This window comes from Salvelinus fontinalis, chromosome 17 (assembly GCF_029448725.1).
Source record: "Salvelinus fontinalis isolate EN_2023a chromosome 17, ASM2944872v1, whole genome shotgun sequence".
NCBI classification, from domain to species: domain Eukaryota; kingdom Metazoa; phylum Chordata; class Actinopteri; order Salmoniformes; family Salmonidae; genus Salvelinus; species Salvelinus fontinalis.
In genome coordinates, this window is record NC_074681.1 from 3,456,811 (window position 1) to 3,482,520 (window position 25,710).

A 25,710-nucleotide genomic window follows, 5' to 3' on the forward strand; every position below is an offset into this window, starting at 1 on the left:
CCTCAGACCTTCTGGCCCCAGGGGCCACGGGCTCCCTTCTCAGGATGGTGACTCGGGCAGGGTCGGGGCCCCAACAGGCCTCCTGACCCCCAGCTCTGCTCCTCCTGAGGCCCACTGGCTGGTTGATGGTGTCCCCACAGCCATGCTCTGCACTGAGGCCTCTCACCAGGCTACTCATGCTCCTGGTTATGTCCAAATCCCCCTGGGCTGAGTGTTTTCTCCTCTTGTCTACCCTCACCATCTTAAAGTCTCTCTGGTGCCCACCAGCCTTCTTGACCAGTGACTCCCTCTGCTCTACAGGTGGCCTACTATGGCACTCCATGTTTCACTGTCTGTCAGTCTGTCCAATTATCTGAATGAATGCACAGAAATGACTTTTTAAATTACAAATAAATTGGAACGTTTGACAGTTGGAAAGCTAGGCCTAATTATTTTTGTTTACTTCAACAGCTAATGTTATTTATGAAAATTGTTTAGCAAGCTACTGTGGCCTAGAGAAACGTTACAGGCTAGGCTCGGCATTTCCAGTTCTTTGCATAGGGCTAACTATTTAAACATGTATATTGAACCTAAACTTAATTAACTATGTAACTTCAAACTCGCACAGTACCTGTTCATATGTCCTGATGTGTAGAGATGTTGTGATTGAAGAAAAAACTGCATCATTTCTCAATCATCTCGTTTCCATGGTCACAGACTGAGATGACAGATGTCAAGGATCGTTCCAGCACAGCTGTGGATAGTTCTAGAATGATGTCACTGGTTGACAACCAAATGCGCATTGACTCCACCCCATTTTCGAACGTTGCTATGGACACAGCAAAACAACGGAAAACATAGATTCGACTTCAGCATTACTCCCATACTGCAGCTCGCTGATGGCAAACTTGCCATAGTAAAATATTTGATAGTCAATTTGTAGTGTATAAAAGTCAATTAAAGAAGTGTAAGTGTATAAGTGTTAATTTATATTCATTTCAGTCACGTTTGCCAACGTTAGCTAGATTTACTAGTAGGCTCGTTCTGTTGTGATAATAGCATTAATTGTGTTGTGTCTGGGTTTACTTCTGCCCATCCACCAGGCCAAGAACTATAACGATAACGATAAACTATTGGCTACATAACTATAAAACGTTGGTGGGCATCCACACTACAGGACAGTTTATGGTTATACTGTCCTACACCTGTCAATCAACGGATCAACGCATCCTACTGCGAGCTGCCTATTAATAAGGGGGTAAAACTAGACCATTCATGAGGTCTAGCGCACAGATACTGGTTCAGACCATTCAGTGCTTTCAGAGTGTGTTCATTGTCATAGTGACAACTGCAAATAATACTTCAATGTACATTTAGACCTAATGAAAAATTATGTATTAACTCATATTTAAATATAGCAATTCAACAACATAAGAAATTTAGCCTGTGAAACTTTTAAATCAAATCAAATTTTATTGGTCACAGACACATGGTTAGCGGATGTTAATGCGAGTGCAGCGAAATGCTTGTGCTTCTAGTTCCGACAGTGCAGTAATATTTAACAAGTAATCTAACAATTTCCCAATAACTACCTAATACACACAAATTTAAAGGGGTGAATGAGAATATGTACATGTAAGTATATGGATGAGCGATGGCCGAGCGGCATAGGCAAGATGCAGTAGATGGTATAGAGTACAGTATTTACATGTGATATGAGTAATGTAAGATATTGTAGCGACCCGCACAGACAGCTGTGTGTTATGTGTTAGGCTAGTAGGTGGTTGTGTTCGCGGGGTCCGACATGTCAGTCAACCTGCTATCTGCCAATCACGGGAATGCCTGGAATGTTCTGATGCCGGGCATCCTGGTGGTTGGCGGAGTGGCGTGGAGGGGGGTTGGGCAGGGGGATGGAGCATTGGAAGTTAAGACCAGGTTTTGCCTTTGTTCTCTCTCTTACGTCTGGGCTTCACAAGAGAAGGTCACGATTGGCTTGTGGGCTATCTTTCATTTATTTGGCGTGGGCTACGGCCAAACAGTAGCCTGTGTAAAGTTGGTTTAATAAACCGTCCATTCGTAAACTCAATCCTCTGTCTGGACAGTTGTTCTTTTATGATCTAGTCAGGTCATTACAATATGTAAACATTATTAAAGTGGCATTATTTAAAGTGACATTATTTAAAGTGGCCAGTGATTGGGTCTCAATGTAGGCAGCAGCCTCTCTGAGTTAGTGATGGCTGTTTAACAGTCTGATAGCCTCGAGATAGAAGCTGTGTTTCATTCTCTCTGTCCCAGCTTTGATGCACCTGTACTGACCTTGCCTTCTGGATGATAGCGGTGGGAACAGGTAGTGGCTCGGGTGGTTATTGTCCTTGATGATCTTTTTGGCCTTCCTGTGCTGTAGGTGTCTTGGAGGGCAGGTAGTTTGCCCCCGGTGTTGCGCCTTCTTCACCACACTGTCTGTGGGTGGACCATTTCAGTTAGTGATGTGTACGCCCAGGCACTTAAAACTTTCCACATGTAATTTACAGCATGCCATTGCCTCGTTGCGCAAGTGGTTTGTTTGCAAGTGATTTACATTTTTCTAATGGTTGTCAATTCCTTTCGGTCTTCTTTTTCACTGTGCTCATCACTGTATGTCCTATTTGGTATTTATTAGGATCCCCATCAGTTACTCTTCCTGAGGTCCACATGAAACATGACAATACATAGTAAAGAACACTATTAGCCAAGGACTGAAATACAACTATTTGCAATGCATCAGTGCAACAATGTTATCATAACCGGCCTAAGGTGATCACACCAATGGGAGTGTGTATGTCTGAAGAGTATTTCTGTCTGTAATAAAGCCCTTTTTGTGGGGAAAACTCATTCTGATTGAGTGGGCCTGTCTCCCCAGTGGGTGGGCCCGGCTGCCAATTGGGTAGGTCTATGCCCTCCCAGGCATATGTATTTGGCAGATGATACAAAAAAAAATTTGAAAGCCATTTTGAAGTTTCTCTAGCCCTTGATGTAATTACACATTTTTCAAAAATGTCTGGTTTAAATCGGAATTTGAAAAACTATGACGTTTTTGCATTGAAAGGTACTAATACCACTGAAGCTTGCTGTATTCCAGTCAAAGACACAGTGACTTATTTAGGGATAACAATTACAAAAGAAAAGGAAAGAATGAAGAACCTTAATCTTTTCCCAGATGTCTCATCTATAAAAAAAAAATATAAAAATAAGTTCAATTCATGGTTAAACAGAGATTTGTCCATTCGAGGAAGAGTTTTGCTGACTAAGGCTGAAGGCATGTCTAGAGTCTCCTATGTGTTCTCTTGTCTTGACAGACACAAATCTATTTGCTCCCAATTAGATAAGCCACTGTTTAACTTTATATGGAAAAAATAAACCTCACAAAGTGAAAAAATGTGTTCTTAAACAGAGTGTGTGAGGGCGGTCTTAAAGATTTATTGGATAAAGCGTTACTTTAAAGACCCAAACTGTTTTATTTTGTTTACAATACCAAATCTTATTTTCAATATATTTGGTGACTTAAGTTCCCTTTTGCAGTGTCCTTATGCAGTTGAAACACTTCCTGTTAAACTGGCTGATTTCGACAAACAAATGCTTAATTGTTGGTTCCTTCTATACAAACAATTTTTCCCCTCATAAGGATGTTATATGGAATAATCTTGTCATTAAAACAAGTCACTGTTTTTAGAACATTGGTTTAGAAAGGACTTTGATTTGTGGGCCAGCTGCTCAACTCAGATGGACATCTGTAAACATACAATGACTTTTTAACAATGAAAGCTCACTGTCTCACCAAAGGAATATGAAATGGTGTGTAAAGCAATACCAGGTGATGTAGAAACAAACTGTTGTCATTGCAGATCCATCTCTTGTGAATTCAATCATAGTAGTTAACAGTGTCTCAATTACTGATGAAAAATATATACAATTTGTTCATTAGAGAAGCTTTTTATGAGTAATGTTCCAATAGAAAAATGTAGGTGGAACTTGCAATATGTTATAAATTGGCCAAAGGTATGGACTTCATTATACAAAAATGTGCTCTCCACTAACAGAACGTATGTGATAAATTTGATTATAATTCTTGCTAAATATCACAGCCATACAAGAAAAAAACATCTTATTCATTATTTTTTAAGGTAGACTTAAATAATTACTTTGCCACATTATAATATGTAAGAATAAGAAGGTATTGTAATCAATTGATACTCTTAAGCTTTTAAAATTTCTTTGAATGTAAAAACCCTACTCTATTCGTGATGTTTTATGTTACTTTTTTAAAGAAAGATGTATCGATTTTAGTTGTAACACATTTGAATTTGTATCCTTCAAAAAGTATAGAATTTCAATTTGAAAAAACATTACAAAAATAAAAACATGCCAGGATGTGAAATCAGTAAGTTTATGATTCAATATTTGCTGTGATTTGTTGAGTCATTTTTTATATATATTATTATTATTTTATTGCAGAAAAACCAGTACACGTACAAGAAGTATACAAATAGACAATGATAACATGCTAGAGGGTACAACAAATTACAGATTATACAAAGACCTTAAACACACACATTGATTGTTTTAACAGCTTTCTTATTAGAAGAATATAGACTGTTCTTAATGTAACGGATGTGAAATGGCTGGCTAGTTAGCGGGTACGCGCTAGTAGCATTTCAATCAGTTACGTCACTTGCTCTGAGACTTAAGTAGTGTTGCCCCTTGCTTTGCAAGGGCTGCGGCTTTTGTGGAGCGATGGGTAACGACGCTTCGTGGTTGACTGTTGTTGATGTGTGCAGAGGGTCCCTGGTTCGCGCCCGTGTCGGGGCGAGGGGACGGTTTAAAGTTATACTGTTCCATTGATGCTGTTGACCCGGATCACTGGTTGCTGCGGAAAAGGAGGAGGTTGAAAGGGGGGTGAGTGTAACGGATGTGAAATGGCTGGCTAGTTAGCGGGTACGCGCTAGTAGCATTTCAATCAGTTACGTCACTTGCTCTGAGACTTAAGTAGTGTTGCCCCTTGCTTTGCAAGGGCCGCGGCTTTTGTGGAGCGATGGGTAACGACGCTTCGTGGTTGACTGTTGTTGATGTGTGCAGAGGGTCCCTGGTTCGCGCCCGTGTCGGGGCGAGGGGACGACGTAAAGTTATACTGTTACATTAACGTACTGCTTGAATTCCTTATAGAAAAAACAGTGTTTATTAGTGAATTTACATGAATGAATATGACATTTTGCCATTGGCACAATTAGATTTATGAGGTTAAATTGTTTTTCTTTATCCTTATTATGGTTAAGGAAACCGAGCAGCACATTCTCCCATTAAAAAAAGTAATCAAGAATATTAACAATTATAACTATGAATATCTTTCTATAATTTTTTGTACATGTAGACAATGCGAAACTGTTTCTGGATGCTCAACATAAAAAGTACAGTCAATGTTAATGTCTTTTTAAAGTTTCTTCAGGTAGTGATTCGCAGGGTAATACTTATGGATCATTCTGAAAGAGACCTCTTTGACCTTATTAGCAAGCAGGTATTTGTGTGGTAATAACCAGACTTTTCCCCAACAGATATTAGTGACCAATGTATCGCAGTAAATCCCTTTGAAATAAAGCACGTATAGATCTGTTCTGACGGAGCAAGGAGAAACACATTTTCCCTATTGGAAAATCAACTGGATTAAGCGAGGGTAGGATAAGATTAAGAAAGTGAGGTCTGGCTATACCTCTAAATAACATGAGAGTTCCAGATGGAATAGCATCAAAGACTGGCGAACTCTAGGTGTAACAGGGATATTGTAACGAGATAAAAATTCTTCATAATTGAGTAACAATACTTCTGCATTAAAAAGTTGACTCACCTGCAGGATATGATTATTGAACCAGTTCTATAAAAATAATGATTTGTTGGTATACAAAATATCCTTATTGTTCCAAATGAAATACCTATGTGGGGAAAAATGATGTTTATACACTGCTCAAAAAAATAAAGGGAACACTTAAACAACACAATGTAACTCCAAGTCAATCACACTTCTGTGAAATCAAACTGTCCACTTAGGAAGCAACACTGATTGACAATAAATTTCACATGCTGTTGTGCAAATGGAATAGACAAAAGGTGGAAATTATAGGCAATTAGCAAGACACCACCAATAAAAGAGTGGTTCTGCAGCTGGTGACCACAGACCACTTCTCAGTTCCTATGCTTCCTGGCTGATGTTTTGGTCACTTTTGAATGCTGCCAGTGCTTTTACTCTAGTGGTAGCATGAGACGGAGTCTACAACCCACACAAGTGGCTCAGGTAGTGCAGCTCATCCAAGATGGCACATCAATGCGAGCTTTGGCAAGAAGGTTTGCTGTGTCTGTCAGCGTAGTGTCCAGAGCATGGAGGCGCTACCAGGAGACAGGCCAGTACATCAGGAGACGTGGAGGAGGCTGTAGGAGGGCAGCAACCCAGCAGCAGGACCGCTACCTCTGCCTTTGTGCAAGGAGGAGCAGGTGGAGCACTGCCAGAGCCCTGCAAAATGACCTCCAGCAGGCCACAAATGTGCATGTGTCTGCTCAAATGGTCAGAAACAGACTCCATGAGGGTGGTATGAGGGCCCAACGTCCACAGGTGGGGGTTGTGCTTACAGCCCAACACCTTGCAGGACGTTTGGCATTTGCCAGAGAACAACAAGATTGGCAAATTCGCCACTGGCGCCCTGTGCTCTTCACAGATGAAAGCAGGTTCACACTGAGCACATGAGCACATGTGACAGACGTGACAGAGTCTGGAGACGCCGTGGAGAACGTTCTGCTGCCTGCAACATCCTCCAGCATGACGGGTTGGGGGTGGGTCAGTCATGGTGTGGGGTGGCATTTCTTTGGGGGGCCGCACAGCCCTCCATGTGCTCGCCAGAGGTAGCCTGACTGCCATTAGGTACCGAGATGAGATCCTCAGACCCCTTGTGAGACCATATGCTGACACATGCACATTTGTGGCCTGCTGGAGGTCATTTTGCAGGGCTCTGGCAGTGCTCCTCCTTGCACAAAGGCGGAGGTAGCGGTCCTGCTGCTGGGTTGTTGCCCTCCTACGGCCTCCTCAACGTCTCCTGATGTACTGGCCTGTCTCCTGGTAGCGCCTCCATGCTCTGGACAATACGCTGACAGATACAGCAAACCTTCTTGCCATAGCTCACATTGATGTGCTATCCTGGATGAGCTGCACTACCTGAGCCACTTGTGTGGGTTGTAGACTCCGTCTCATGCTACCACTAGAGTGAAAGCACCGCCAGCATTCAAAAGTGACCAAAACATCAGCCAGGAAGCATAGGAACTGAGAAGTGGTCTGTGGTCACCACCTGCAGAACCACTCTTTTATTGGGGGTGTCTTGCTAATTGCCTATAATTTCCACCTTTTGTCTATTCCATTTGCACAACAGCATGTGAAATTTATTGTCAATCAGTGTTGCTTCCTAAGTGGACAGTTTGATTTCACAGAAGTGTGATTGACTTGGAGTTACATTGTGTTGTTTAAGCGTTCCCTTTATTTTTTTGAGCAGTGTATATTAACGACCACGCTAAGAATACATGTCTATGAAAAGCAGATAATTTTGTAGGAATCTTATCAATGTTATAAACTCAGCAAAAAAATAAACGTCCTCTCACTGTCAACTGTGTTTATTTTCAGCAAACTTAACATGTGTAAATATTTGTCTGAACAAAACAAGATTCAACAACTGAGACTTAAACTGAACAAGTTCCACAGACATGTGACTAACAGAAATGGAATAATGTGTCCCTGAACAAAGGAGGGGGGGTCAAAATCAAAAGTAACAGTCAGTATCTGGTGTGGTCACCAGCTGCAATAAGTACTGCAGTGCATCTCCTCCTCATGGACTGCACCAGATTAGCCAGTTCTTGCTGTGAGATGTTACCCCACTCTTCCACCAAGGCACCTGCAAATTCCCGGACATTTCTGGGGGGAATGGCCCTAGCCCTCACCCTCCGATCCAACAGGTCCCAGACATGCTCAATGGGATTGAAATCTGGGCTCTTCGCTGGCCATGGCAGAACACTGACATTCCTGTCTTGCAGGAAATCACGCACAGAACGAGCAGTATGGCTGGTGACATTGTCTTGCTGGAGGGTCATGTCAGGATGAGCCTGCAGGAATGGTACCACATGAGGGAGGAGGATGTCTTCCCTGTAACGCACAGCGTTGAGATTGCCTGCAATGACAACAAGCTCAGTCCGATGATGCTGTGACACACCGCCCCAGACTATGACGGACCCTCCACCTCCAAATCGATCCCACTCCAGAGTACAGGCCTTGGTGTAACGCTCATTCCTTCGACGATAAACACGAATCCGACCATCACCCCTGTTGAGACAAAACCGCGACTCGTCAGTGAAGAGCACTTTTTGCCAGTCATGTAACCTTTCGGTTACTGGCACAATGCTTTAACCACTAGGCTACCTGCTGCCCCAAAATAATGAGGGATGAAATTTCAAATTGAAGTTGGACTCTTTAAGAAATGTTTTGCCCAATTTATTTTTTTAATATTATTCAAAGTTGGAAAATCTCAAAAATTGAGACCACCATATGTATTCATAACGACAGATTTCCTAATATAATGTGTACGATTTTGAAAAGCATCTGGTCAACCGCTTTACTTATTTTGTTGTCAAGATGTAGGGACTGTGCTGCATAAGTGTCACGACTTCCACCGAAGGTGGCTCCTCTTCCTGTTCGGGCGGCGCTCGGCGGTCGTCGTCACCGGTCTACTAGCTGCCACCGATTCCCTTTTCCTTTTCTGTTGGTTATGTCTTTATTGGTTTCACCTGTTTCTCGTTTGGGGTTTTTGTTCCGGGCTATTTAAGCCCGGGCTTATTTTCTGTTCTGTGTGTAGATGGTTGCGGTTGTTATTTTGTTGGACTGGTTTTTGTGTGTCCTGTTTTGGGTAGGTCAATATTTGTCGCCTTTTGTTATTTGGCGTGACCTTGTTCTGTCTGGAATAAATTACGGAAACCCAAAATCCTCTGCTCTCTGCGCCTAACTCCGCACCCACCACTCCTAGCTCCGTGACAATAAGTACGTCTGGAGATAGCTTCAGAAAACAATACTCGACCTTTCAAGGATAAATCCCTCCAACTAATGGTTCAACTTTTTGTTTTTTTCAATAATAGGTATGAAATTTAATGAGCATTTTTCCTGTTGATCCTTAGATAATGGTAATCCCAAGGTATGTAACTTTTTCCTTGACTGGAATATTGTATATAGAGGGTATCACACAGTCGTTAACAGCAAACAATTCACACTTATTAAGTTTTAGGCAAAGACCAGATGATTGGAAACAATATTTATCACATTGATTGCGCTAAGAATCTGGTCAGCATCTTTCAAAATGGTGGTGTCATCTGCAAGATGACTTATGATATCTGTCAGCAGCAGAAAAAAAAAAAAAATATATATATATATATATATATATATTTGCATTTAATTAAATATTACAATAAAAAAATGAAAAAATCTGTCAGCAATAGAGATCCCAATTTATATCGCTGGATTTTAAAAAACGTGTAAGAAGTTGGGTTGCAAGCAGGAAGAGGTAAGGCAAAATTGGGCAACCTTGCCTAATTCCTCTTTTCTAGATTTGATTTGAAGTGCCATGATTTAATTTAATGGAACTGTTCACATTCATATAGTTATAATAATACTACAAAATAATTCCCCCAAACCAAATTTCTCAAGGGAGAGAAATGGAAACTCATGTTCCACTGTATCGAAGGTTTTATAAAAGTCTTAGAAGACAATAAAACTATCTTGGAAGATTAGATCAGAATAGTCAATAAGGTCTAACACCAGTCGGATATTATTAGATATATGTATATTCCTCATGAAGCCAGATTGGGTCTCTTCTATAATTGACTCCAATACTGCCTTCATTATTTTTTGAAAATATAGATATAAATATATATTTTGTAGTCGTTATTTTAGCCGAAAAATACATTCCATTGCATGAGCCAGATAGCATCGTTTAAATAAACATTCTACGTTGCCATGACAATCCAGACTCCATTGATAGAACAATCCAAATTGCCAAGGAAATGATTTCATCGCATTACCAGGCGAATGTACCTATGCGTTTACCAGTCAAATTGCCTGGGTTAGAGCTACCAAACCGTTCTTTTCATTGTGTTTCTTTCCAACCACCAACTGAGCAACTCCTCAAGGAAATCCAGCTGCACATTGAACTTTGAGATTGCCGAAGGGCCAGTCTCTTTGACAAACAGGAATGTCGAAGTGCTGAATGTTAGCTAGAAAGACAGGGACCCAGACTAAATTGAGTCCGCGATTCTCAACTGCTGGGTCGCGACGGGAGTTTATGAACGGGTCGCGTGTGTCAATTATCGTAATTTAAAGAAAATACTAGTCTGAATTTAAACTAAAAAACAAGTTAGAAAGTGTGTAGAAATGATAATGAAGGTATTTTATTTTATAATTTAACCTCTGAACTATTTTTCTTCGATCATAGTATTTTCCATATAGGCCTATAGGGAGTTAGCCTATTCAAATCAGAGTTTAACATTCTTCATCATGGGCAAAACTGAATTATTGACAATGAAAAAGGTGCGACATTTTTTCACTTGTCATATAATTGGTACATTTGCTATCAATATAGCATTAAAAATAGTTTCCCAGATTGCATTTAGGTAAACATCGAATTGCCATGCGAATATTGGATTGCAACTGAGACAACCTGGTTCATTTTGGGTCACGAGGCAAAACCACTTGAGTACACTATATAGACCAGTGGTCACCAACCAGACTGATCATCAAGGCATTCCTTGTCGATCACCAAACATGTCGGTAGAAAAGCCAACGATAAAGGCATGTTGCGCAGTTATTGGTAGGTGCACTTGATTCACATACAAAAAGAAATAAACATCCGTCCGCTAATACAAGGCTAGTAGGCCCAGTGCACTACTTTTGTGAGAAAAAAATGTCAACTAAATGTATTTGAGTATTTACCAACATTTGTAACTTGAGGCTGACAATTACCTGTAGAAACCAGTTAATCTGATAATTACTTGTAAAACCATTGACTCGTCCCAACGAGCTGTTCTTGTTAATGGGGAGAATCTGAAAGTTGTGTCCAACTTCAGGTACCTCTGAGGCATTTTGGACTCTAACATTGACATTATGAAAAAGGTGGTTAAACACGGTAAAGTTTGGATTATCCAACTTTGGGTTTATAAGACCTTTCCTTCCTCTGGAGGACGACAACTATATATTCATGCTATGAATCTTCTCACATCTGAGATGTTGCCTCACATGCTGATCACAAGCAGGAGCTATTATTCTGAAACCAATTGAATCACTACAAACAAATTCCTAAGATTTTTGATAACTAACCAAACAGTTACCATTGTCACGTCATTCACAAACATAATTTATTTAGTCTGGATAGCTTTAAGCAGGATGTAGATGCAAGCCTTGTCTTTAAGATCCTGCATGGTCTTGCCCCTCCACCCCTATACCGGCATGTCGTGCTCAAGGAAAGCACCTCCAGGACAACAAGGGCGGTAACTAGAGGGGATTGATGTCCCTTTTCAACACAGTAAAACCAGTCAATCTGCCTTCTCTCTTAGAGCTACAGTACACTGGAGTTCAATGCCCATGGACTTGAGAAGCTGCACTGATTATTGTACTTTTAAATGGAAATTGAAAACACGGCTAAAATCTATCTAAACCTTTACACATGAGTTATCTGTGGTTTCTCATATGTAAGACAACAGCTGATGATAGTGTTTTTATTACGAATAAGTTGTTAGAATTATATATTATTGGATGTAATGTATTTGTATTTTGTATTGTTTTAGTGACTATTTGTATAGTGGCTGTGTAAAGGTCCTTACCTTCCCAGGGACAACGGGTGAAAATGATCTTTTGGCTAACCCCGGCACATTTACATGGATGTTGCATTATTATAATATTGTTGTTGATTAATGTGCATTCTCCCCTATAAATAATACAATTTTAAAATAAAAACAATATATATATATATACACTTGCTTGATATGTTTTCCAGTTTCTTGAAATACTTAGCAAATGCAACTTATTTCTATGGTCTATTCATTCCTTTTACATTTTAGTAGATGCCCTTATCCAGAGCAACTTACAGTAGTGAGCACATCAATTTTCCCCTGTGGGAATCGAACCCACAGCCCTAGTGCTGCAAGCATCACACTCTACCAACTGAACCACATCATCACAAATCACTTGATGTCTCAATGTGTTCAATTACTCTATTGGTCATTGTTTTATCTCCATTGTGATAGAAAGTCTGCAGGTACAAACCTAGATGACCAGCCTATGTACAATACAGTAATATACATTTACATTGTGGTTTGTAAGGATGGCAAATTTAATGCTGCACAAAAATTGGTGGTTTTCCATGTTATTTGATCAAGAAAAATATTTAATTTGATGTGGATGTTTTGTGTCTTTGTCCATAACTTTGCATCTTTTGATGTAAATGTTTGAGGACAGGTTTTGTTCTCTCCGGATTCCATTAGAATGACATCACAGAGAAAGGGACAAGGCAACAACTCTGACAATTCCAACTTTTGAATACTGCAAGATACTGTTCTTAATTATACAACCCTGTTTTGTTTGTTTCCAACGCAGAGATGCTGAAATGTTTTATTGTTGTTGTTGCCTGCTCTGCAGAAGTCTATATCAGCCACTGATGCAAGTAAAGGCCAAGTGCACTACTTTTATGAATAGATTATTTTTATTCAGATTTTTCTGGGGGTGCTACAGTAGCTATGTCGATAGCCCTGTACTTGTATTATTATTAGCAGCTCATCGTGTCTGTTTTAATATGGTGGACTAGGCCCATTTTACTTTCTCTGGTCATAGAAACAACATGAATATGTGCCGGAGGCAGATGCAGTGCGATTTGAGTTTCACAATCAGGTGGAAGACTGTGTCCCCTCTTTCTGGTTAGTCTCACCGGAGGAAAGGAAGGAGAGAGAAGGGACCACTAGAAGCGGACCCTCTGCTGCTCTCTCCCTCCCACCGCTGAGACTAATGCCGTGTTCAAAACAACTAGGAACTCAGAAATCTCCGACTTCAGTGTATTCAAGACAACTGGAAACTGCAAAAAACGACATCCGACTGGGGAAAATCGTTTTGCACGGTCATCCAACTCGGAAACTAGGGCATATTTCTAGAGCTCCAACTTTCCAAACTGAAGTTCACTGACGTCATGATTTTACCAAATGTTTTCAGAGTTCCCAGTTGTCTTGAAATCACCATGACCATCATGATGTTACATACAGTGGCAATTTTAGCATGTAAATCTTGGTGGGACAAACTCCAAAAAGCCACAACACAACACTAAACAATACATTAATTGCACTATAGCGAAGACGGACGTAGCCAATATAACTATTTGTTTTCTGTGGCGGTCCTCACGACAGCCAGTTTCACCATAGCGCTTGATGGATTTTGCAACTGCACTTGAAGAAACTTTCTTGAAATTTTACGGATTGACTGACCTTCATGTCTTAAAGTAATGATGGACTGTCGTTTCTCTTTGCTTATTTCAGCTGTTCTTGCCATAATATGGACTTGGTCTTTTACCAAATAGGGCTATCTTCTGTACACCACTCCTACCTTGTCACAACACAACTGATTGGCTCAAACGCATTAAGAAGGAAAGAAATTCCACAAATTAACTTTTAGCAAGGCACACCTGTTAATTGAAATGCATACCAGGTGACTACCTCATGAAGCTGGTTGAGAGAATCCCAAGAGTGTGCATAGCTGTCATCAAGGCAAAGGGTGGCTAATTTGAAGAATCTAAAATATTAAATATATTTTGATTTGTTTAACACTTTTTTGGTTACTACATTATTATTTCATAGGTGTGTCCAAACTTTTGACTGGTACTATGTATATATATATATATATATATATATATATATATATATATATATATAATAATGCCTATCTACATTAATGTAATAAAAAATTCAAAAGCGAAATGGATGTCTCTGTAACAGGTCTAGCAGAATTAATTTGTGGAATATGTTGCGTTCATGAAGTAAACGAACAACATCTCCCAGAATGCTTAGAGAAGGACTGATACTGGGGCGTATTCATTACGCCGATTGTGTTGCAAAACGTTTCTTAAACGGAAGCAAACGGAACGAAACGGGGCGGGACCTACCTGCATTTATTCAATAGAAACTCTCGTCTTAGTTGCAAAACTGTTTGGACTAATGATTACACCCTTGGCTCCTTGATCCAACGCTGGACGGGAATTTTCATTGCCTCATTTTTGTTGTTTGATCACTTGTCGCATAGGAAGCGTTACTCTCCACAGTGAAACTTATGTAGCCAATACAATTGTATCACTTTCCACTGGAACTACTTAGCAGAAGATACAAAGTAAACTTTAAAATGTTTTTTTTACCACCGCTCGCGTTGGGCTTGAGTTGATCGAGAATGGGGTAAGAATTGATCGAGCGGTTTGATGGCGTATTTTTGTCGTTTATCTTTCACAGGGAAAGGACATACTTATTGTTGATGTACTCTGGTCAGGGTACATAGCCTACAGTATGTAAAACTGGCAAATTACATTGTTGTTTGATTAGCTAGGTGCTACAAAAACGTTATAAAATCGGAAGCATATGATGGCTATAATTGTAACTTTCATTAACTTTCCGAAAATTCCACATGTATTTTGCTAACTGTGATTAAATGCTTTACAGGCATATACGTTGTACAAACAAATGTCCAACTTTTTAATGCAACATTCAAACTTTACTGCAATTTGAGACTTATCTGTTGTCAAACAAAGCTTCTGAATATGGTTGTCTCTTCGAGACATTAAAGCTTAGATGTAAACATATACCTACCTCTCTACATACTCTACTGAGCATAACACCTGCCATTTACACTCCTGATTATTTCCTGTTACTCGGTGAAGAGGTTCTACACCTGTTCAGTCACTGTGCTGGATCCTGCCTCTGTGTTGAATACAGTACAGGACATGACATTAGAAAGACAGATCCTTGTGGATTGTTTCTCTCCTATAATTATTTGTATTTATTTAACCTTTATTTAACAAGGCAAGTCAGTTAAGAACATATTCTTATTTACAATGACTGCCTACCCCCGGCCAAACCCGGACGACGCTGGGCCAGTTGTGCGCCACCCTATGGGACTACCAATCACAGCCGGTTGTGATACTGCCTGGATTCGAACCAGGTTCTGTAGTGAGGCCTCTAGCACTGAGATGCAGTGCCTTGGACCACTGCGCCACTCAGGAGCCCCATGGTCAATGTGTTCTCTCCAAGAAAACAGTAACATTCCATATATTCTCTCTGTTTCCATGGATTATGGCCTGTCCTGTCTCATGATCATTGTGGACCTTGCTAGGAGACCTGACACCTCTCTCTCTGTGTGTGTGTGTGTGTGTGTGTGTGTGTGTGTGTGTGTGTGTGTGTGTGTGTGTGTAAACTCTGGCCAGGCCAGCCATCAGGGAGGTTGTTTTTTTTTCTTCCAGTCTGTCCCTGCAGAACTCCTGATGGGAGCAGGTCACATGATTCTAATTAGGCCTAGATAGCTGGGCCACTCAAGATCATTCACCCACATCATTCTTCCCCAGCCTGAGGATTTACACTCTCGCCATGGGGATTCGCTGCCACAGTCCACACACACAGAGAGAGGCCAGGGGAGAGTGGCGCAGCGATCTAAGGCACTGCATCTCTTGTGCTAGAGGCGTCACTACAGACCCTGGTTCGATCCCGGGCTGTATCACAACCGGCCGTGATCGGGAGTCCCATAGGGCCGGCACACAATTGGCCCAGCGTCATCCAGGGTTAAGGGAGGGTTTGGCCGGGGGTAGGCCGTCATTGTAAATAAGAATTTGTTCTTAACTGACTTGCCTGGTTAAATAAAATAAATAATACAAAGAGAGAGAGACATGCAGAAATATACTTTGTGTACAATGCAAAACCCCAAAAATGCACGCAGACCAGAATTAGGACTATAGCCACTAGTTATCAAAATACAGATGCCAACACATTCCTCCACAAATCCCTCGCCTACAGAGATATGAACCTACAGAAGTGTCCTCTAAGCCAGCTGGTTCTGGGGCTCTGTTCACAAACAAACCCCACAGAGGCCCAGGATAGAAACACATATGAGACCCAAACAAATTATGAGAAAGCAAAAAGATAACCCTTTGAGAAACTGGAAGGAATCAACCAAAAAACAGAGCAAATTGGAACGCTATCTGGACCTAAACAGAGAGGCATGAATGACTGACCACTGTGACTGAACCCAAATTAACAAAATCCTTGACTATGTACAGCACTGGAGGCTCCTCAGAGGAGGAAGGGGAGGACCATCCTCAGTTAATTTCAGAAAAATGTAATTGTGAAACATTACAAATGTTGTCCATTTTAGATAAAACTATACTAAGTATATTCACATCACCAAATACATCACCAAATAATTGATTAAAACGCACTGCAATGAAAGGTCTATAGTAGCCTCAATAACACTCTAGGGTAGCACCATGGTGTAGCTGGAGGACAGCTAACTTCCGTCCTCCTCTGGGTACATTGACTTCAATACAAAACCTAGGAGGCTCATGGTTCTCACCCCCTTCCATAGAATTACACACTAATTATGACAACTTCCGGAGGACGTCCTCCAGCCTATCAGAGCTCTTTCAGCATGAACTGACATGTTGTCCACCCAATCGAAGGATCAGAGAATACATCTAGAACTGAAAGCATAAGCTACAGCTAGCTAGCCCTGCATTGTATAATAATGTGGTGAGTAGTTGACTCAAAGAGAGGGAAAGACCATAGTTGAACAGGTTTGAAGCAGGAGAGAGAGATTTCAGATTTTTTTCACTTAGCTTGCTAATGCAGCTAGCTAGTTTAGCCTACTCAAACAGAGAGGAATGCTATGTTAGCTAGCTGACTTTGATTATCCAACACTGGAACTCTTACAAGTCAAGGTAACCTTTTGGTTTTATTAATTTATTGTCACCGGGGCCTGCCGGTGTAACTGATAAACTGCTTGCTGACTGTACACTGTACTGCATGATTGTAGCGGGTTAACTAACGCGTTCTAGTAGCTATGTTGACTTGATATTAGCTAATATGGTGACAATGATGTGTGTAGTATTATGATATGAAGCTTTGGCTTGGAAAGGTATTTTTGCCTGGTCACAGACAGCTGATGTGTTGTGCACTGAAGTCCACAAATGAAGGGAAAAGGTGAGACGAGGAGGTTGCGTAGATGTGAGAAGGAATTATACAACAATCAAAGTGATCATGCTGTTTGTACGTGTCTGCTATGAAAGTGAACTGTGTTTGCGTGTGATCAGGGGTGTATTCAATCCGCCGATTCTGTTGAAAAACGTTTCTTATACGGAAGCAAATGGAACTAAATGGGGAACTGAATGTGTCCAATAGAAACTCTCATTTGCAACTGTTGGACTAATGATTACACCTACATCAGCTAGATGAAGGCAAGTTTGTGCAAGGCGGAACTGAATGTGTCACTGTCTGTCAACTTTATTACAAAACCATTATCTCGACCTGTGCACCTGCGCTGTAAACGTTCACTCGTACTGTAGGCTAGGTTGTAGCAACCTCATAATGGGTACAGGGAAAATTTGAGTATCATGTCAAAGCCTAAACATCTCGATGTTACATTGAGCTGGTTGAATGGAATATGAATGACAGTCATCCAATATGCTGTAATAGAAACCGTCCTCCCTCATTTTAAATGGCACAGACAGCCACTGATGTACAGACTCAGTGAGCATAGCCTTGCTATTGAGGGAGGCTGCCATAGGCAGTCCTGACCCTCAAGAGAAGACAGGCTATGTGCACCATGCCCACAAAATGAGGTGGAAACTGAGCTGCACTTCCTAACCTCCTGCCAAATGTTTGACCATATTAGAGACACATATTTCCCTCAGATTACACAGACCCGTAAAGAATTTGAAAACAAATCAAACATGGATGAACTTCCATATCTGTTTGGTGAAATACAGCAGTGTGCCATCACAGCAGCAAGATTTGTGGCCCGTTGCCAGAAAAGGGCAACCAGTGAAACACAAACAACATTGTTTATTTGTTTTACATTTCATACTTCAACTTCTTGCACATTGTTACAACACTGTACATAACAAATAATATAACGTCTGAAATGTCTATATTCTTTAAAAACTTTTGTGAGTTTAATGTTTAATAATAATGCCCTTTGAATTGGAATTGAATTGAGTGCTAGAGAGAGACAGTGAAAGAGAGCGATGGAGACAGTGAGAGAGCGATGGAGACAGTGAGAGAGCGATGGAGACAGTGAGAGAGCGATGGAGACAGTGAGAGAGCGATGGAGACAGTGAGAGAGCGATGGAGACAGTGAGAGAGCGATGGCGACAGTGAGACAGTGAGAGAGAGATGGCGACAGTGAGAGAGAGATGGAGACATTGAGAGAGATGGAGACATTGAGAGAGATGGAGACAGTGAGAGAGATGGAGACAGTGAGAGAGATGGAGACAGTGAGAGAGATGGAGACAGTGAGAGAGATGGAGACAGTGAGAGAGATGGAGACAGTGAGAGAGATGGAGACAGTGAGAGAGATGGAGACAGAGAGAGAGATGGAGACAGTGAGAGAAAGAGAGATGGAGACAGTGAGAGAGAGACAACAGCACAATTAGACCCAACCAAATCATGAGAAAACAAAAAGATAATTACTTGACACATTGGAAAGAATTAACAAAAAAACAGAGCAAACTAGAATGCTATTTGGCCCTAAACAGAGAGTATACAGTGGCAGAATACCTAACCACTGTGACTGACCCAAACTTAAGGAAAGCTTTGACTATGTACAGACTCAGTGAGCATAGCCTTGCTATTGAGAAAGGCCGCCGTAGGCAGACATGGCTCTCAAGAGAAGACAGGCTATGTGCTCACTGCCCACAAAATGAGGTGGAAACTGAGCTGCACTTCCTAACCTCCTGCCCAATGTATGACCATATTAGAGAGACATATTTCCCTCAGATTACACAGATCCACAAAGAATTCGAAAACAAATCCAATTTTGATAAACTCCCATATCTACTGGGTGAAATTCCACAGTGTGCCATCACAGCAGCAAGATTTGTGACCTGTTGCCACCAGAAAAGGGCAACCAGTGAAGAACAAACACCATTGTAAATACAACCCATATTTATGTTTATTTATTTTAACTTGTGTGCTTTAACCATTTGTACATTGTTACAACACTGCATATATATAATATGACATTTGTAATGTCTTTATTGTTTTGAAACTTCTGTATGTGTAATGTTTACTGTTCATTTTTATTGTTTATTTGACTTTTGTATATTATCTACCTCACTTGCTTTGGCAATGTTAACACATGTTTCCCATGCCAATAAAGCCCCTTGAATTGAATTGAATTGAGAGAGAGATGGAGACAGTGAGAGAGATGGAGACAGTGAGAGAGATGGAGACAGTGAGAGAGAGAGAGAGATGGAGACAGAGAGAGAGATGGACAGTGAGAGAGGGAGAACAATAGAAAGAAATAGAAGGAGAGATACTGTAGCTAGCTCCTGTTAATCAGTAAACAGTGTGTCAAGGCCCCTGCCATGTGGGCATGAAGGGAGCATGTTGAACATTTACTAACTAATTGCAGTGTGCTGACTTATTTATCAAAGACAGTCAGTATTGTAGGTGAGGGTAAACACACAAACACTTTTTACGCACTATTTTATTTTGTGTGAATGTTAACACACCATTTGTGGAAAAATGCTTTTAGAGGCTTTTGTCAATTCCTCTGGACCAGGCCAACACAGTGTGTATTTCCTGATGGTTTTAAATCAGCCTTTCTGGACATAACGAAGGGTGTCCCACAGGTATCGATTGTTGGCCCTGTTCTTTTCACTATTTACATGACCAATATTGCTCTATCTGTAAAAAAACAACAACTTTCACCTGTGTGCACATGACACTGCTGTATGTTATTGCCCCCCAGCTGACCAGGCTCTATCAGAGCTTCAATCTGTCTTTATCGCCCTGCAGAAAAATTTTGTTGAACTGAAATTGGTACTTAATGCAGGTAAAAACCAAGTATATGTTGTTTTTCAAATCAAGTAAAAATGTATCTGATTTATGCATACGTACTTTGGATGGTGTCCACATTGACCGTGTCCCACTTTATAAATATCTGGACTGATGAAAAGCGATCTTTCAAAAAAACGTGTTAATGAAATGAAGAACTTAAAGTATTCTTCTTCAATAGGAACAGCTCCTGTCTTTCATTAAATAGCAGAAAACAAATCCTTCGGTCAACATTCATACCGGTTATTTAGACTGGTGATGTCAACTTTGTGAATGCAGCTGGCACCGTATTGAAGCCATTAGATGCAGGTCATCATAGTGCATTGTGCTTTATTACGGGCGATAGGTTCAGTATACAGCATTGCATTTTGTATCAGAAAGTAGGCTGGCCCTCTCAGAAGTCTCGGAGATTGATGCGCTGCTCTCGTCTTGCATAAACTTCTGCCCTACCTTACTTCATTGTTAACCTTCAGACGTATAAGTTACCAGACCCGGAGTCGAGGATGGCTAACACTAGAGATCCCTTCACCTAGTTAGGTCAATCTACTCAGTGTATTCTAATAGTACAGCCTTATGCATTCCGGAGTCATCTTTGTCCGCCTCGGGTGCGGAATCTATCTCAGATTCGGACTCAGAGTCACTGTAATTCATCTCTGAAAGTTGGCTCTGTTCGGCAGCGGGAAGTACCCTCCCTACCGTCTCTGGAAGTTGCCCGGGTGAAAGTGGGCTCTGTTCGGTGCTTTTAGTTGTTTTGCACTTCTCATGTAAAATGATCTCCAAAACACCTTAAAGGTGGATGTTAGAGGACCTTTTTACTGAAGAAGGTTTCATGTGATTTGTGTTTTGTTTTCATGTTTAGTGTAATTGATGTTGTATTGATGTTCATGCAGGGCTCGTCTGTAAAGAAAACAAAAAAAGGCCTTGGTGTCAGCGTGAGTCCCTGCTTAAGTAAAGGTTAAATTAACAAGAAGGCCTTGGTGTCAGCATGACTCAGTAAAGGTTAAATTAACAAAAAGAAGAATGCAGGGCACATTAGTCACTGCAAACAGTGATCAGTGTTTATCCACTTGTTTCTACCACTACTTGACTGCAGGCTCTGGCATGACAGGTTGGTAATAAAATATAGTGGTGGGGACTGACTTAGTAGAGTAAAAAACATGAGCTGCCACACACTGCTGGGATACTTGGCTGACTTGCTCGTCTAGTTCTTCTTCTGACTAACACTAAAGGGGCTAACCTGTATTTCATGCTCCACACCTTCTCCCAGTCCTCCCCTCCCTGTTCCTCCCCTCCTACCCTGTGCACTATATATAGGGAATAGGGCCTGGGAGGACAGGGTAGGAGGGGAGGAACAGGGAGGAGAGGACTGGGAGAAGGTGTGGAGCATGAAATGCAGGTCTGGCAGAGCACAGTGTTGTCTTAGCCTCGCAGCCTTAGTGATCTGTCTGTCAGAGGACAGTGTTTCTTAGCCTCGCAGCCTTAGTGATCTGTCTGGCAGAGCACAGTGTTGTCTTAGCCTCGCAGCCTTAGTGATCTGTCTGTCAGAGGACAGTGTTGTCTTAGCCTCGCAGCCTTAGTGATCTGTCTGGCAGAGGACAGTGTTTCTTAGCCTCGCAGCCTTAGTGATCTGTCTGGCAGAGCACAGTGTTGTCTTAGCCTCGCAGCCTTAGTGATCTGTCTGGCAGAGCACAGTGTTTCTTAGCCTCGCAGCCTTAGTGATCTGTCTGGCAGAGCACAGTGTTGTCTTAGCCTCGCAGCCTTAGTGATCTGTCTGGCAGTGCACAGTGTTGTCTTAGCCTCGCAGCCTTAGTGATCTGTCTGGCAGAGCACAGTGTTGTCTTAGCCTCGCAGCCTTAGTGATCTGTCTGGCAGAGCACAGTGTTGTCTTAGCCTCGCAGCCTTAGTGATCTGTCTGGCAGAGCAGTGTTGTTTCTTAGCCTCACAGCCTTAGTGATCTGTCTGGCAGAGCACAGTGTTTCTTAGCCTCGCAGCCTTAGTGATCTGTCTGGCAGAGCAGTGTTGTTTCTTAGCCTCGCAGCCTTAGTGATTTGTCTGGCAGAACAGTGTTGTTTCTTAGCCTCGCAGCCTTAGTGATCTGTCTGGCAGAGCACAGTGTTTCTTAGCCTCGCAGCCTTAGTGATCTGTCTGGCAGAGCAAAGTGTTGTTTCTTAGCCTTGCAGCCTTAGTGATCTGTCTGGCAGAGCAGTGTTTCTTAGCCTCGCAGCCTTAGTGATCTGTCTGGCAGAGCACAGTGTTTCTTAGCCTCGCAGCCTTAGTGATCTGTCTGGCAGAGCAGTGTTGTTTCTTAGCCTCGCAGCCTTAGTGATCTGTCTGGCAGAGCACAGTGTTGTTTCTTAGCCTCACAGCCTTAGTGATCTGTCTGGCAGAGCACAGTGTTGTTTCTTAGCCTCACAGCCTTAGTGATCTGTCTGGCAGAGCAGTGTTGTCTTAGCCTCGCAGCCTTAGTGATCTGTCTGGCAGAGCAAAGTGTTGTTTCTTAGCCTCACAGCCTTAGTGATCTGTCTGGCAGAGCACAGTGTTGTTTCTTAGCCTCGCAGCCTTAGTGATCTGTCTGGCAGAGCACAGTGTTGTTTCTTAGCCTCACAGCCTTAGTGATCTGTCTGGCAGAGCACAGTGTTGTTTCTTAGCCTCACAGCCTTAGTGATCTGTCTGGCAGAGCACAGTGTTGTTTCTTAGCCTCGCAGCCTTAGTGATCTGTCTGGCAGAGCACAGTGTTTCTTAGCCTCGCAGCCTTAGTGATCTGTCTGGCAGAGCACAGTGTTTCTTAGCCTCGCAGCCTTAGTGATCTGTCTGGCAGAGCACAGTGTTTCTTAGCCTCGCAGCCTTAGTGATCTGTCTGGCAGAGCACAGTGTTTCTTAGCCTCGCAGCCTTAGTGATCTGTCTGGCAGAGCACAGTGTTTCTTAGCCTCGCAAGCCATCCTGATCTCGCACGCTTACATGAATGGTTCGCTGCACAGATAGCACAGCGGTAATCAATCTGCTTTTTACAAGGCTAATTGTTTCTTGATGTGCTGTACTGCAGGAAGTATCCGTGTCTGTCTGGGTACTTAACAGGTGAGCCAGAGGTTATAGGGACTCTGTCTTTATTACCCAGCTGTGTATTACACACACACACACACACACACACACACACACACACACACACACACACACACACACACACACACACACACACACACACACACACATATATAGCAAGTGGGTTACTTTTCTCTACAGTACTGTAGAGCACACTAGAGTAGAGTACAGTATAAAGTACTGTACTGAACATATCTAATTTACTGTAGTCAACTGAACTCGACTGAACTGTACTGTGCTGTGCTGTACTGAACTGAACTGTACTGTGCTGTGATGTCCTATCTTGTGAAACATAGATGTCTATGATTGGTTCAGGTCTGGTCTGGTCCGGACCAACCAAATGTGGTCTTGTTTGGGGACCGAGTTCATTAGAAGAATAGCCAGTGTGTAGAATAATACCCAAATATGCACACAAAAAAAGACTATTACATATTTCTACCTTTTTTGTGTACCTTTTCAGGAAACGTCACCATGAAGAGAATACTATTAATATCCATCATTATGTATTTCTGTGTAGTACAGATCATGGAGCCATGATGTAATTCCATTACCGGATGTACATCCACTTCAGTTCAATAAACAAAAATATATTTGCTCAAAGTCCAGGTGTGATGTCATAGCTGACAGCCAGTTCTTTCTGCAGATTTCTTTACATCTTAATTCACAGCTGATATTTAAGAGTTTTTGGGGGGGGGGAATGCAAAAAAAACAGAATATGATCTTTCTAATGTCATTTTACATGTGACATAACGCTTTCTCCACCTATTTTATGTATGACATTTGTTTATGAAACATCTATGTAAGTCTTAAAGTGTTTATGAAGGCTTCATTAAGTTTATTTAATTTCATGCAATTTAGTTGACAGGGACAGTGCACAATATCCAAAGTTAGTAGAAGTAGTTTTCCTATGTCCTGTTATGTCTTGTGCAAATTCTCTCTCTCACTCTCTCGCTATCTCTCTCTCTCTCTCCTGTCATGTGTCTCGTCTGTAAGCCTCTCGTGCCGTCATTCTGTCAAACCAGTTTTCTCTTATTTACCTTTTATAGTTTTCACGCCACTGCTTTTCTTTCTGTTCTGTGACATAAAACCGTCTGTCAGGATTCAACACCATCTGATTCTCTCTTCCTGTCAGGGGTGTTGTTTTACACAGGCTTTTGATCGTTCCAACAAATCAACAGTAGAAACAAGTTTCACGCGACCAAGGTGAGTTGATCTCTCTGTATCCTGATGAACTGCCCTTCTGAATATTCTGTTCATGTAAATATGTCTAAACATGTCATTTACAGCAGGCCACAAAAAATAAAACTGTGTCTTTACATGAAACCAGACAGCCAGGACAGTGGAATTGTGACCTGGCCCATGTTTCTACTCAATAGCTTTACAAGTTAGCGTTTAAATAATCTCTTTCTTTTTCTTTCGCTCTCTTCTTTCTTTTTCTTAATCTTCTTTTATTTTCTTTCTGTGTTTCCGCCACCCATGAACTCCACCGCTAACACCTTAGTCCCATCCCGACCTTTAACCTCCAGATAACACATGGATGACCTGGATGCTGTCAGAGGACTCTCTCCCCGGCCCGCTCCTCCTCCTGAGGACTCGGTGTCCCTCTCCACGTCCTCCACAGACACCATCAACTTAGAAGGTACGTCACCTGGTTGCTGTAATAACAGGGGAATCTGAGCTAGAGCCTAGGCATTACTTTGGAGAGCTAATGCAAGTCTCCAGGTCACAAATCAAGTGGATGTGGTTCCTCCAAACCACCTTCATTCCAATATGGCCGTCGCCCATTTCATTGTTCATGTCCAACAGATGACCAAGTGTTATTAAGGATGTGTGTGTTATTGGGTGTGTATAGATGGCCACTACTCTGCCCTGCGAGCGGAGCTGGAGGCTGATGCTCAGGACTTGGAGGGAGAGTCCTGGAGTGTTGCTGTGGACCAGCAGTACATAAACAGCCTCCACCAAGACGCTGTAAAGAGGCAAGATGTCATCTACGGTAAGAACATAGCTCAGTAGTAAGAACATACAGTACTGGAGCTGGATATCAGGGTGGACGATGTTATCTGCAAAAGGCCTGTGTGAAGGGAGATGAGACTGAGGATAATGACTACTACAATTATGCTGATAATGGGTGCCTTCGACATTGTAGCCAACTTAAAAGACGAGTTGAGACTGACTGATCTACAAATCATTTTGCATCACAAGTAACTACTCAATAATATTTCTAGATCAGTCAGTCCTAAGATGCATCACAGGTTTGATGTTTACATACACTAAGTTGACTGTGCCTTTAAACAGCTTGGAAAATTACAGAAAAGTATGTCATGGCTTTAGAAGCTTCTGATAGGCTAATTGACATAATTTGAGTCAATTGGAGGTGTACCTGTGGATGTATTTCAAGGCCTACCTTCAAACTCAGTGCCTCTTTGCTTGACATCATGGGAAAATCAAAATAAATCAGCCAA

The 25,710-nt window shown here is 41.6% G+C and overlaps 1 protein-coding gene across 2 annotated transcripts in view; it reads left to right on the forward strand.

Annotated features, from left to right (window-relative positions):
- Positions 1–14,282: 14,282 nt before the first annotated feature.
- Positions 14,283–25,710, forward strand: part of LOC129813582 (rho guanine nucleotide exchange factor 18-like) — a 53,509-nt gene continuing 42,081 nt past the window's right edge. Inside the window, exons 1-4 of one of the 2 annotated variants that reach the window (XM_055865907.1) lie at positions 14,283–14,505; positions 24,381–24,451; positions 24,750–24,887; positions 25,101–25,241. In XM_055865907.1, coding sequence (XP_055721882.1) covers positions 24,782–24,887; positions 25,101–25,241 — 247 coding nt within the window. In that variant the 5' untranslated portion in view covers positions 14,283–14,505; positions 24,381–24,451; positions 24,750–24,781. The remainder of the gene's footprint in view (positions 14,506–24,380; positions 24,452–24,749; positions 24,888–25,100; positions 25,242–25,710) is intronic. The other variant, XM_055865906.1, reaches the window with a different exon arrangement.